The 15151-nt window shown below is 42.7% G+C and overlaps 1 protein-coding gene across 1 annotated transcript in view; it reads right to left on the reverse strand.

Annotated features, from left to right (window-relative positions):
• Positions 1–4350: 4350 nt before the first annotated feature.
• Positions 4351–15151, reverse strand: part of fam135b (family with sequence similarity 135 member B) — a 37326-nt gene continuing 26525 nt past the window's right edge. The window contains exons 10-19 of the mRNA XM_041955601.1: positions 14637–14710; positions 14395–14549; positions 11645–13640; positions 10704–10870; positions 10290–10381; positions 10068–10165; positions 8979–9130; positions 8743–8853; positions 8062–8175; positions 4351–4556 (exon numbers count right to left, since the gene is read on the reverse strand). Of these exons, the coding sequence (XP_041811535.1) occupies positions 4351–4556; positions 8062–8175; positions 8743–8853; positions 8979–9130; positions 10068–10165; positions 10290–10381; positions 10704–10870; positions 11645–13640; positions 14395–14549; positions 14637–14710 (3165 nt within the window). The remainder of the gene's footprint in view (positions 4557–8061; positions 8176–8742; positions 8854–8978; positions 9131–10067; positions 10166–10289; positions 10382–10703; positions 10871–11644; positions 13641–14394; positions 14550–14636; positions 14711–15151) is intronic.

The raw sequence follows: 15151 nt of genomic DNA on the forward strand, positions 1-15151 counted from the left end.
ACTTATGGTTTCACTTAAAATTACGGTTTTTAGAGAATATGCTAAAGTGTGGGATTAGTTTAAAATCTGTTTCACACAGAGGAGGATTAACCCAGCAGAGCAGCGGGTACCTACGTGTTCCCCCACGTTATTCTGCTCAGACACCAACCAGCATCCCTACACCCACTCCCACCTGACCCATGTTTACTGTCTGTTAGCTTGATAGTTTGATTAAAAGTCATGTATGCAACTGAACTGAGGTCTTAAAGATGTTTAATGCCAGCCTAGTCTCTCTCCTTACCCTTCTGTCATGCATTTTTTCATCTCCACAATGATGAATGTTTTGAAAGTCCTAAACAGCTAACAGATTATCCCGTTACAGGTTGTGGTGACATCTATGTTTTAACTATAACAAAATGTTAGTTTTATTCAGAGTTTGTCCCTTTGCAACCCACAGAACATATTTAGGTATATACTGAGGTCAGACCTGCCATCTACCAGGTCAAACACCTAATTTTTCTTACATAACATTACACTCATACGAGTTCAGAATGTGACCGACTTCATTTGGAGGCATCTTCAATGTACACGGCCAACCTCTGCAGCTGTATATCCTGAAAGTTCAGTATTAAAAACTGCCTTGAATATTAACTTGATGCCATGGAAGACCGTTGAGGAATCTCTAGTTACTAGAAGAGTGCCTTTTCATTGCCTGAGAGCAGTCTATTACAATGGACACTGGGTCTGTCTTAATGTCATAACTGATGGCTAATATTACAAAATGAAATCAAGTAAAAAATGTTTTGAAGCAAAAAGGAAGCCAACAAAATAGTAATGCAAAAGGAACATTTTTATTGTAACATATCTGTTATAATAATGCTATGCTATATATATATTTGTATTTATATTTTTACATAGGACACAAGCTACTAAGGAATACATACAGTACAGTCAGCAACATAGAAAAATATTAGAGTAGTATTGGCACAGATGAAGTAGTTTTTACTGTACTTTACATGTTATACATTCAGCAAAAGAACAGGACGGAGAGAAATGAAGACATGATCCTCACAGTGAAGTCAAACATTTGTTTTACATTCAGTTCAAACACACACGAGGGGTGCTCCAGCAACGAGCAGACTGATATCACATACACACATATTACACATCCTCCTCCACCCTCCACACACACACACACACACACACACACACACACTCTACACATGAACAGGACTCTCAGTAAAGGGCAATCAAATACAAAAAGGTTCAAGTCAGCTAGTTTTGAAGGTTGACAGCACTTGCAAGGATCTATTGGATTTATGGATCACCTCTGAATTCACTCACACTTATTACAGCAGCATGAATGCACGGACATATTTAGTCATGAAAAAACAACTGAAAAACCCGAAAGGAGTGCAGCGTAACGTAAATACAACTCTTTCTGATCTCACACTCCACCTTCAAATGTCGCATTTTAGAGGACAGTCATCCGTCTCATGAAACACTTTCAAACCTGTGTTTGCCCTTGAAGAGGCCAACCTCGATACCACAAACACTTCCCCCCGTCGATTCCCACTGACCCCATTGAGTAAACACACATGGTCCTAAACGCAAACAAGCTAAAGCCTCATCCATATACAGTATGTGTGTGTCTGTGTCTGTGTGTGCTGGGGGGGGGGCATGATGCATGATGCATGGCAGCTCCTACAGATTGCTTACACAGCTTTGCTTAGTGGCTTTTTGAGAGCAATCTTTGCGCCCTAAAGGAGCCCATTTGATTAGAGTCAATCACGGTGACACTCTGCTTACCGTGCACCGCCACAGTAACAGCTTGGAAACAAAAAAGAGCACTTTGCGATGTCACCTTTTGTACTCTCCGAAGACGGCACAATGCTTGAGTGGACCTGACCGACAACCATGGTGAGTTTTAACAAGGATGCGACCTTTAGATCTAAAGAAGCAGTGCATGTACAAACCGAAAAGAAAAGAAAAAAAAAAAACACTGGGAAAAATAGCTGTTTAGATTTTGCCAAGCTAGTGGAGGTTGATTCAAGGTTGTCAATAAAGTGCACTTGCCAGCAAACCAGTGCAAAGGTTAAATATAGCTCTCTGTATATACATAACTACATATGCAGCAGATGCACAACCATTGCTGAATATGAGACGTCTGTGGCAACACTATGATAACAGTTCTCTAATATCAGAATGTAAACATCATTTGATGGACAGCGCGGCGATGAGGCAACAGTCCTCACCAGCGTGCTGGAAAACGACATCTCTCGCGTCACGCTCGACTGTGACAGCAAAGGTTGTGAAGAAAAATGTAAAAAAAAAAAAAAAAGAAGAGCATACATTTATTTACATTTGTTTGATTTAGCCGATGAGATGATCAAAATATGGCATTGTACACGCTCAAGAACATGAGATGGTGTCCGCTACGACAGAGGCTTCCCTGCGATCATCATGCATCATAATGGACTGGGTTTGTACAAAATGACAGTGTGTGAGGGAGAATCTTGGCAGTGGGTCCAGAAAAGATGCAAAATCATTCAGTATCCCAGAAAACAGAAGCAACGACAGCCTGATTTATGCCACTGAAATAAATAATGAATTTCAAAGTGCCTTGTGGAGTCTATCCTTGTGTAGACAATCTTAATCTACGTCTTCCTGTCACATGATTCAAAGAGCAAAATGGAATCAAGCTATGTAGCTTAATTGTGCTATAATGGTCGTTATAATGCTTTAGATTTGCTTTAATACTGTTAGTTTATCACAAGAATTGACCATTTTCCAGTTTAGCAACAGTGACAAAGCACAACAGGCCTGTCGCGCTTTGCATTTCTAAACGTCGAAGTGTTACAGCACTAAGGTAACAAAAATGTTAGCATGTCAGGCTAGTTAGCTTACTACCTACTGGAATAACATTAACTAACCAGCTTGCGTTAGTTTGTGGGTTACAGGCTGCGTTATAAATGGAGCATTTCTCTTTTGTGTAAATGCTTTCAGAGTTAAGGGTAACATAGGCAGCTCTGTCCTGCTCTTTATGGGATTTGGCGAAAGTTAACAGTCCAGCAACCTGAGCAACATAACAAAGGTTTTAGCCCACAGTTGCAAAGCTCATGAGTCCTCATCCAAAGGCTCATTTTTCATTAAAGTGACAACGTTCTGCTTGAAAATACAAATACATATGTTAGCTTACCAGCAAAACAGGATGGAATCTTACATTTTTATGTTACGTTGCGCAGTCAGCTGGAGAAAGCTAGCATTAGCTAGCTAGCTACAGCTGATAACATCTGGCACCGACAGTTCTGACATAAATAAGAGGCTTGCTTCTGTCTACCTCTGATTCAAATCAAGGAGCCATTGTTTCAACAATTACTGAGAATATGCTACTGTTATTACAGTAAACTGTATTCTGTATGTGGCATGCAAGTCTGGAAAGCTTGACGGGTGCAGCAACAGTAACTTTGGAGGGCAGGGCTTGGCAAATGATCAGTTCGTAAATCTAGTCAATCAAGCCTTTAGTCAATCAGTGCAAACAATTAAAAAGTAAAGGCCAACACAGAAGAGCCAGTTGGTATCAAGACACTGCATTGCTCACTTATGCTGTCGCCTTTATACTTGCTATTCATGGTCAGTGGGTTAGGTTGAACTGACGCACAGTTAAACATGAGTTAATGAATGAAAGAACAAATATCCACTATACTGAATTATAGGCTACATGGGGTAACACTGCCTCGATTGTGTACTTTATAAACACTCTGATTTTCATATGATAACAACACACAGGGGATCACATTTAGATGGACTACTTACACTGTAGACACATAAGCAGATAAAAAATAAATAATTTAAACAATATATTCATTTTTGTATAAAGGAACATCCAGGTTTTGTACAACAAAATACTTCATGTACATTTAAGGGGATAAATGCTGCGCATCTATTGCCTCGGTTCTAAGGATAGTTTAAGACTATCATCGGTGTAACCCTTAAAGAAGAATTCAATCATCCAGGCTCTAAAACAACTCTAAAGGGAAAGTAGTTAAATGCTTTCGACCACAATTAGCATCTGTTAGTGTTCTGGCTGAGAGGTTATTCATAAGGCCAACAAAACATCTACAATCAATCCTGTGATAGATGTCTTGTTTTGCATGGCTACACGTCAAACTCAGACTTCTGAGTCAGCAGTTTAAACAGTCACAATACACTGATCTTTTAATAACAGCTGCTAACAATCCTACAACATGGGATATACAGGCCTTGCCTCTTGGGTACCAGGGATTATATACACTGATTATACTGTACAAAGTGACGGTAAACACCTCATCCTCCAAATCAGCCACCAACAGGTTCTGTCTGTGAGCACCTTTATTTGAAGTAGTTCAGCCCTGCCACTAAGAAAAACTTCTCCAGGAAAAGCTCGGAGTCCAAGACGGCGATGTGGGCGGCGCGGCCGATCAGGGTGTTGGCCGTGTTGGGCAGAGCGTGGAACACGTTCTGGCGAATGAGTCGACACTCTTTAGCCTCCACGAGTGGCTGCAGGAGGTTGTTGATCATCTCAGTGTACACAGGCCCTTCAGTGCAAAAAAAAAAGTTCCAGTGAGTCCTACTATTCACGTGATACATCTCTGAATTCAAATCCCAGCCAAAAAAATACTGTAGTCTGGCACATAACCACCCATGTAACCAAAATGTGTGCTTTGTACACCCATTAAACAAGATATAATGTGTTAATGAGTGATCTTTATATTACTTTAAGGACATGATGACCACATGCTCACATGTGGTCATCATGTCACACTGGCTGAAGTGTGCTGATCAAGAGGATAATCTCTTAGAAATGCCCAATCCAGTTGAATCCACTGAATAATTTAAAACAAAGCAGTAAGGTAAACTAGCAAAAGTGTAATGAAATGAATTATTAGTGATGCACTGGTATGATACACTGATCAGTATCTGTGCAGATTCCTTATTTAGTGGACTGGGCGTTGGCCAGACATGCCCAATCTACACTGAACACAGTTCCTTCACATTAATGTGACAACACAATTAAAGAAACCCTGAATTTATTTATTTTTTTCAGAAGGACAGATCCAGTTATGATGTAGTGCTGTAGTTAAGAAGCCTCATGTTTGCTACACTTAAAGTGAGCTGACTGTTGTTGAACAGCGGATCACAGGATAATGGTTTATGCTGAAACAAAGATCCACTACTTTTGTTTGACAGATTACAGAGTCAGCAGACTGACTTAATGTCAGTTACACAGCAACATCTATCCGAAGCCCATGGCATTTAATTAGTCTCAAAACCCCTGCACAAAAAAAAACAGGCACGTGCACGTGATTGGAGCGCACAGAACAGTATCTGCAAGCAGAAAAGCATCTTTGTGAGGCAGCATATCTTCTCTCCATGCACATATGGGGTGCCGCGAGCACAGGACTGTGAGGAGCACCAGCTCGACCATCTCTATGCGCTTGCAACTGATCAACATTCGCTCCCTCATTAAGTTGAGTTTTAAGACTTTTGAGGTGGGGATGGAATAGACACTAGCTGATGTTTCCCCTCCTTTGATTGGTTATTTTCAATATCCACTGTCTCAGACATTTTCAAGGTGATGTTAGCTTTCGAAAAATCAAATATTTAGCTAGCTTTAGGCCTATAGTGCAATACAATTACCTAAATCTGTACCTTCAAATAATATTAAAATGGAATCTCTAAAGATGTTCATTTTAAAGGCTACTTGCTCCGACATGATGGCCGCATGCAAATGGTTGTTCTCTCAGACAACTGCCTGTTTTCATCTGCATCAGTGATCAAGCCAAACAGCCAATCAAAGCTGTCTACTCCATCCCTGCCTCCAAAGTCTCAAAAGTCAACAGGCTTGTTTGAGATTAGCCAGACCGACGTAGACCTACACAATTGTCTTCACCGGTGATCACCAGTGATCACTGCATGATGGTTAATAATCTTGTATGACTTTTGCCGGATGCTCGACTGCCGTAGGCCGCAAATCTTGCGGGACAAAGAGGCGTGCAGTCGGGAGGGCTAGGCGCCACAGTTGCTCTCCATGAGGTGTAGAAGCAAAATGCTTGATGGGAAATAAGTTGCCAATCGTTGAAGTTGAGGGCTCGTTGGGAGTTTTCCCCTGTGCTACTGATACTGACAGACCATTTGTAATCAGTCCATTTTGTAGAATATGGGGGGTTTTAAGGGCCAAAACTGAATATTTAAATACATAAATAATATTGTAAATGCTTAAATAAGTGACTAAATAATTATAGAACAAATTCAAAAATTAAATGAGACATTAAATATATAAATGTAACATTTATTTGTGTGTTTATTTATTTATAGATTTACACATTTGCACATTCATAGTGGAGCTTCCCGGCAGCAAAATGAAAAAATCTGCCAACATCATCAATCGAAAGTCAGGGGGTGGACTCTGACAGCACTAATACATAGGTAAACCTGGCTTGCTTGCCTTTTATGATAGCTGATGTTACACATTAGCTTGCTGCTATTTTGCTGGTCCTGGCTATGATATGTAACTCTGCGCTTCGACCGGCGTTGCCGTCGCAGCCCTCCGTCACTCTGCAGCCTCAGTGCTGCACCACCTCAGTGAGGATCGTGAATACAGCTTCATTAATTTCTGTGTCACTCAGGGCCGACATCATTCCGATCCGTTCAGCAAAGCACTCAGTCTGATCTAAAAAGCATAGGAGTCGGCGTTTGACTCCATCTGTTCAGCTACAGCCAACATATCTACCATTGTAGCACGCGAGATTTCATTAAGATCTGCAGTGGTGCTGCCATCTTGGCTTAGGCAAAGGCAGAAGATTTAAGTTCAACCACCAATCGCAGGGCGGAGTCCGCCCTTTGACTTTTGATGGATGAAGCTGACAGATTTATTTATTTCACTGCAGCAAGTGACACTATGGATAAATGACAGTGTAATAAATAAATAAATCGATAAATAAATGTATGAATAAATAATAAATGAATGACTACAATTATACATCTATTTATTTATTCGTTTAAAGATTTCATTATATAATCCTTTATGTATTTATGTGTTCTGTATTGGCCCTTAAAGCCCTCCACAGCAGATATCATACAGCCTACAATATAATAAAGTGCCTGCAGAAGAATTCTGTTTCACACCGATGGGAACAATCGCCTACATCTAAAAACACAGCAGGTCAGAGTCAATTCAGGCAGGGAAGACAGACACACAATGATTAGCATAAGTTATTATTCACCATTGTTTGGTGGTTTGCCATCCTTGCCATCACTGCTGCTGCAGTGTATTATCTTAACTTGACATTAGTTTTATTCTGATGCTTTTATTTATTTATTGTATCTCTGCAATTCTGTCTTGTTTATTTCTATATCTTTATTTTGACTCATTAAAAAACAAACCATAAATAGTACACAAATGTTTCTCACACAATTTAAGTGATCTATGAAGTGAAGTCATCAGTCAGGACGAAGTATCACACTTTTAAATTTCTACTGACACTGGCACCAATTACTCCCACAGACTGTGTTAAGCACATCTATCCCCATGCAATAATAGTGGGATTTCTGTTATATCCTCTTCATCAGCAACGAAGAAGGCTACATCCGCCAATGCAAGTCGAGTCAAGCCAACTCAGAGCTGTTCCTCAAGATACCATTCTGTGCACTTATATTACATGCACGCACCTGCTTTTGACTGTATGTGCGTGGGTTTTAGGACTAATTGAACACCATAGGAGCTCGCTAAAATTAGCAAACATTCGCCACCACCGCCTGTCATACCAGACCAAACAGGGCTGTGGCAGTAAAACCAATGAGTGCATGGAATTGGGCAAGGGTCTGTTTTATTACTTATGATTGAACTTTTAATTTGGAAGATGAATGAGTGTCACTTTAAATGATCCCAATTAGTTCCACACAGTGATGCTTTCAGATGCGCTGCTATAGGATTGGTGCTCATCAATCGCACAGCTATGAGGAGAGTGGAATTGTTGTTCTGAAATATTGAAAAGAGAAGAAAAGAGCATTGAATACAGCACTAACACATGCACTCCTGACCTGTGGTCCTGTCTTTAAGAGCAGTTTTGCACATCTCTATTCTAGCCGAGTGGAAAGGAACATAACGGTCCTGTGGAGACGCCACCAACACCACGTTCTTGAAGAACTGCAGCCCTAAAAGGACACAAAACAAACAAGTAAATGAGGCTGCAGACTGTGTGTGTGTGTGTGTGAGAGAGAGAGAGAGAGAGAGAGAGAGATGTGGAGAGGGGGGAAGACAGAGGAAAGGAGTGAATTGGTTGTAAAACGCAAAGTACAATCACAAAGTACAAAGACAGGCTTGATACGATAAAACTGCGTTTTTTTCTCAAGTCTCCTGTCAGTGCGCTTTTAAGAGAGCGCACTGGTGGGTTTCCAATGACAGGGTTTGGATCATTTTGTCAGCCTGCCACGGCACTGGAGGGGTAAAAAAGTGTTTTCAGGCTTATCTTCTTCAAGCCTGTGTGACAAACGACTGCTTTGTTCCACTCACACAGTGGGGAGGCCTCTCACAGGCCTTTCTCAGTTTGCTGGCAGGGGTTTGAGTGTTAGCGAGCTGACACATACAGAAATTTGACAAAAAAGACAAGATGACAACATTTCCATGAATATTTGAATAGACTGTCTTTCAAATAATAGTCTTAACAGCGAGGCAGTCAATATACTGTCTCTGTTTCAAATTTGCCCGCTTTCAGTTGGTACCTGGTTTCTGACTCAGATGATAAAGGAATGTTTTCCGTGGATCAGCGTGATCTCTGAAGGTGAGCTGCAGCAGGGATCCTGATTTCTTCAGCTTCTGCATTAACCACAGACCTACGCAACACACATATAGGTGATATTCTCAGATGGACGAGCAGATGCTGCAGAGGAGCACGAAACATCAAAATGCGGCACATCTGCACTGTGCGTTTTTCCCTGCGGCCGAACGGTGGCCTCACCTGTGCTGACCAACGTGCTGTTGTTGTACAGCGTTCCCAAGTGTGGGCCTGACAGCGAGAGGAAAGTGTGCAGCTTGGGCAGATAGCAGCGGAAGCGAGGCCTCGTCAGCACTGAGCGGATGATGATGTTCCCCAGAGAGTGGCCGATGAAGCTGTTGGCCGAAGACAAACAACTTTCAGAGAGATAAACTTGCTACTTGAGTGGGTGGCTGGAAAAACAGTGCCTCCAACGCTGTTGACCTACAGTACGACACTCTGCAATATCTTATTATAGACTCTTCTGTGAGTAGGAACGAGTTCCAATGAAGCCTATTTGGTGATTTTAGCTACAACATTGTTAATCACAGAAAATGTATTAGCTTGTTTAGTGTTTGAACAATGTCAAAGGCAATGACAACTTAATGATACAGACACAGCGAACATACCATATAAATTAATAGTATCTTCCCAGCAGTGGGAAACACTAGATCCATGAAGCTACGCCTGTCACTTAATTTAATTACTGTTCTGTTACAGCTCTACCCAAAATCCCTCAACGCCATGTCTGCTCCTTCTCATCCGTCTCCTACCAAACTAAATATAGAAGAAATGTGGAAAGAACCAGATGCTATTGTGGCAGTCCACTGCTTTTTGTCTTTGATACGCACTCTCTAGAGAATACGCCGCAATAAAGAAAGATAACTAACTTGGGTATAAACTCAGAGAAAAAAAATAAATTGGCACATTGAGGGCAATTAAGCAGGAAGATGAATAGCTTAATTTGATTGGAGCTAGGCAATAAAAGAGGTTACTCTATGAAGTGAAAGTCAGAAACTTATTGGCACTGTATGACAAGAGCCTTTCATCCATTTTGTGCCACTTATCCACTCCGAGTTTGTGCAGTGTATGTAATATCAGGAAACAGTGATTCTCTTAAGTTCAGGCGCTCATGCCGAGTCCTAGAAGCAATGTTCAGTCTCTGCTGCCATCTACTGACCAAAGCAAATGCTGCACAAGTTGATGATTGCCCTTGTTCTGATTTCTGCCAAATCAATCACAAGTAGAGCTGTTAATGTGTACGTTGCACAGTATTAAAGCTGAGTGTCTGACCTTATCCTGCCGATGGTGAGGTTGTAGAGCTGGATATGCTGAATGATCTCATCCAGCAACCTGTCTGTCATGGTGTCGAAATCTGCAAACGTGTCGGTCTGCAGGGAAACGGCAAAGAAAAGCACAGCAGTCAGCGCTCTGCAAATTGCCTTAAAGCACTCTCAGAAAATGCGACTGTACAGGTTATCAATTCGGTCCCGTCGCCTTCATCTGCAAATGTACCTGGTTCCTCTCAGACATGAGGAAGTCCAGCCTGGATCCTGGCAGCCCTAACTCAATAAAAGTCTTCACCAGCCGAAGGTCTGCGCTGTTTCCTGGAAGCAAAGAGGAAATTACACACGCAGCTTCTGGCTCAGCTCTTATGAAGACTGCCCATTAATCATTTAAGAGACACCTGGAATCTGTTTTAACGAATTAGTATTCACAGACTACATAGTGCAAAGTGAGATTTTAATTTTGTAGAACGTACTCTCAGAGACTTTATTACATTTACAATGCTAATAATATTTTTATAATAATAAAGATTTAAAAAAAAAGATGTACAGTGTCATGCCGTGTCAATTTAATAACTATTACACTCTGGCAGTGGTGATTTGTCCGCAGTGAACCAGAATATTCAGCTGCATGCGGACTCACCATCAAGCCCGTGGACACACACAACAAGGTGTATGCCGTCATCAAACTCCTCATCGTCCTCCTCGGGGGGGAAGTAGGGCAGATCTGATGCCAGGAGAGGAAGGTCGCTGTACAAGCTGGCCTGAAAGCTCAGCTCTTTGAACAGCTCCTCTTTGGCTTTGTAGAAACTTTTTTGGAAAAAAAAATGTTAGCAATAAAGAGAAAAAGAACTTTCCAATAATGTGCGAAGACAAGCAAATAATGCACAATCTTAGCTACGTACACAGCGATAAAATGCTGATCTCAGATTTTGTTTTCAAAAAATAAGTTATAACACCAAAAGTACATCTCTCAGAGGTGAATCACACCTACAGTTTTCTTCTCTTTGTTCCGAAATGTAATGGAAAACCTGCCACGCATTTTTGCATTTGATTAATCTTAGTTCACACTGCCCACTTCCAAGCCAACCGAGGCTCATACAGAAGTCCCACAGACCTACAAGTAGCTTCTCTAAGTTTCATTACGCTGTCATCCTGCCAGGTTACAGATTTCAGCAGCGGAGAAGTCAAAACAAATCCGATTTCAGTTCTTGTACTCTCAGCTAATCGTGATGGATTTGTCTGCACTCTTTGATGTGATTTAATGCACTCAGGAGGCATTTCACCTCGTCTTGACTTCCTCGCTTCAAATTTGCCCTCACTTCAGTTTGTTATGCTAGGCTTTCCAAGTACGAGGAACTGCCAGCTTCTTGCACCAGATGTCAAGAGCCGTCTCCGCACACCCATAAAACCTTGTGTTTTGGCCTTGTTTCCTGTAGTTGGTGTGGATTATAATCTCACTCCTACAAAGTTTTCCTTGCAAGAGGGCCTGTATGTTCTGAAACGTTATTTACTGACTCACAAGTCAGACAGGCGCTATTCTCACCTGCCTTTGGCTTAAGTTTGGCTAAAACATGAACTCACTTCAGCATCCGTTCATTGGTCTCGTCATCCATGTTCAGGAGATTGAGCGAAGACGAGGAGATGATACCGAAGGAGCCCAGCGGCTGATGGGTGATAGGTGAGGTAGCCTGGCGAGCGGACATTCCACCGATGGACGGAGAGTCTCTCAGAACGGAAGAAAAGGGCAGGCAGGTCGGCGCACAGGACACAGACATATTCACCACCTCCACCATCTTCTTATTCACGAAGGCCAGCCCTGAGTTGGGGATCTTAGAGGACTTAGTCTGGCAGTCTAAAGGGTCTTTCTCGCTGGCTGATATGCCGTTGAGGTCAACAGGTGATGTGACATCATTGACTATCAGCCCTGCAAGGTCGCTCGGCCTCTGTGTGGTGGTGGCATTGTTGGGCAGGTCACTGGAGTGTTGAAGCCCTGAAGGCTCTACAGGTGTTTGGGAGGGATCCAGACGCTCCTGGTCTTCAGCAGTAAGCCGTTCGGCCTGATGGAAACTTTGGCACTCATCTCCGGTGTTAATTCTCTCCTGATCCGCTGCGCTTTTATACACACATGGTTTGCTTCCACAGCTGCAGGGCGCCGCTTCCATTTCAACGAGATGCACATCGTCCACTGAGGCGCTTACTCCACTGATGTGTGTTTGATGGTTCACATTCTCCCCCTGGCTGCCAATAACAGAGCTTTCCTTCACATGAGGGCTTTCGACAGACTCTTGTAAAAGCAAGACTTCAGACAAGCCACTTAACACTGACTTGGTTCTGCATGTCTCTGACAGGTACTGTGGAAAGTTTGACTTTTCAGAGTTTGTATTATCCTTGAGAATATGGCCAAGATTTGTTGTTAAACTCGGATCTAATTGAGACGATTCAGACTGCTCAGAATCCAGGTTGCTGTTCAATGAAGAGCAGTTGATCTTGAATGAATCCTGGTGCTGCACTGAGCTCTTAGTGTCTGTTTCCTGGTTGAGCAACACATGGTCCTCCTCAGTGTCTTCAGGGCTACTAATCTGCGGTGCAGAGACGGACTTGGTCAGTTTGCTGAGCTGCCTCTGCTGCTGGTCCTCCTCGTAGGGCAGAGAGCTAATAGAGGTGAGCGAGGCCTGTATGCCTGCACTTGGAAGGCTGCCGTTGCTCTCCATCTGCAGACCCTCCAGAGAGCTGCGGTGGACCGGGTGGCGACACACTATCTGCTGGGGAATCTCCCGTTCGCTGGAGAAGTCCAGAGGAGGTCGGCCTCGCAGTGCAGCTTCTAAGGGCCAGGCCACCGAGCTGGGCTCACTCTCAATACCTGAGTCGGAAATAACAGAGGACGAGCGCTTCATGATCTTGGAGCCGGCCAGACCTCCGCGGTGAGTCATCTCTTTTCTGAGATCACCGGGAAAGGAAGGCATACCTGGATGCGCATAGGCAGTGGGTAGGCTGATGAGAGGGACATCCTCACTCTCATCATCCATGGAGTGATTTAATGGCATGGCAATATCAGATTCCTCCTCATTGTTTTCACTTACATTGCTGTCGTTTGTGGCATCATGAAGTTGGATGGTACTTTCTGTTACATGATGAGCAGGGGACCCATCACTGCTCTTATTAGAGGAAATGAGGGAATTGTGGTTGGAGGAAAGAACCGGGACTTCTACTCCTCTATCTGGATCCACATCACAAGGCTCAACTGTGATGTGCGTCAAACCAGAATTGCAGTTCTCTTCAACCTGGCATTGCTTTTCCACTGGTGCCTTCAAGTTTACTGCCTCTGCTAGAGAGGGTCCGGCGCCGTCCTCAGTCCGAATGAGGTTGTGGGTACTTCTGATGTTGGCGCTGGTCTTACTCTGCTCTGCTATGAGCGAGACATATGTGGGCAGGTCCATACAGTCATCACTATCCAGGGGATCCAGGGGTATTGCTGGTGATCTGGCTCCCTGGACGCTTTCAAAAATCCCAGTGGGAGGAGTGATGGCAGGATCTGAGTTGGTCTGCCCATCAGTGATTGGCACATGTGATACCCACTCTGGAAAGACAAAAACAGTGGAGCTGTAGAGTCAACCTTTGGTCTTGAAAAGCAAAAATCAGTCATTAGGAGTAAATAAGTAAATAATAACACGTTCTTATATGCTTTGATACTATCACGACAGTTAGGCACAGATTTGAAACAGTGTCTCTGATGTTATTACACCATGGGGAAAAAGCTGAATCACAGACTTCTAGTGACTGTATATCAGAAGTCATATTTCCAAAAACAATGCACATCATATCGGTCAATCTGAGTTTTACTTTAGCAGCATCATTGCTATTGTGCATATAAAGTGGCAAAGAGAATACTATTTGAAGTAAACTATGCTAGACACTGAAGACAGCCCCTGAAAACTGCACAGAGCACAAATGTAAGACTTCACATATGAAATTGAACTTGAAAACTGTCCTTTCAAAACCCTCGATTTCACTGCATATTAAAGTGGTAAACTGAATGGACAACAGAATGAATAACAAATACATACTTTTTGAAGGAAAGTACCACATTTAGCTCTTCCGTCCCATCAAGCTTGTGCTATAATAACAGTGTACTGTATATGTGCTTTGAGGTTCCTGTAACGGGTGAGTGTGTAGTGTTTCAGCTGCAGAGTAGCTCAGAAGCTAAGTCAGCAGCTATCAATTTCTGCAGAGCATAGGAAATATATGCCTGTAAGTATGAGCAGACATGTTTGTCTTATGTTAAGCATTAAGAAAGAGTCGTCTGTCTTCTATTGTGCCACCTTTTGTCTTACCTGTTTGTGGACACTCCACATATCTGTCTTCAAAGATGATGGGCAGGCTGTTCCAGTCTCCATCAATGTCCAGGCACTCGACAGGTAAAGGAGGCATCTTGGTCAGGTAGTCTGAGCTCCGCACTTCTGCAGCTATCTGGCCATGTCTGTTGATTCTGAAACAGCACAACAAGATCATAAACCCTCCCGTTCTCACCATTCACAGAATTAATTGTTCTTCTTCTGAGAGGGCTGTCACTTACAGTTCCTCCTGAAAAGTCAGAGATATCTCTTTGGGGTGTTCGGTGAAGAAGTACGCCTCTGAAAACCTCCTGACCTGGTGTTTCCAGAAATAGACAAAACAATTTTCACCTCGGCGGAGCCTCAGTCTCATCTTTAATCTCATCGCAACACAAGATGATGAAAACAGTCAGCTGCATCGAGTCACACATCCGCAAAAGCAGATTCAAATCACTTCTTCCAGTCTGTGACACATGCTCGCCCCAAAAGCTTTCTCCTTCTCCAGCTCCGATTAGGAAAGCATCATCCTTGAGCGCCAGCCACTGTGACAGTCAAATCACCAGGAACACTATTTCTGGTATATCTTCACCCCACAATAATTACACAATAAGTGTTAATTGAAATCCTAACTCCACTGGTGGGTGGAGGCATGACAGTATCCCCTCAGGGTAATCTAATGCCAAAGCAAACATGTTCATTATTTTCAGACAACTGAGACGAAACAGTGCCTTATAAGAGAGCCTTGAGAGCTACTCCA

The sequence above is a fragment of the Chelmon rostratus genome, chromosome 16, assembly GCF_017976325.1.
Source record: "Chelmon rostratus isolate fCheRos1 chromosome 16, fCheRos1.pri, whole genome shotgun sequence".
Lineage (NCBI taxonomy): Eukaryota > Metazoa > Chordata > Actinopteri > Chaetodontiformes > Chaetodontidae > Chelmon > Chelmon rostratus.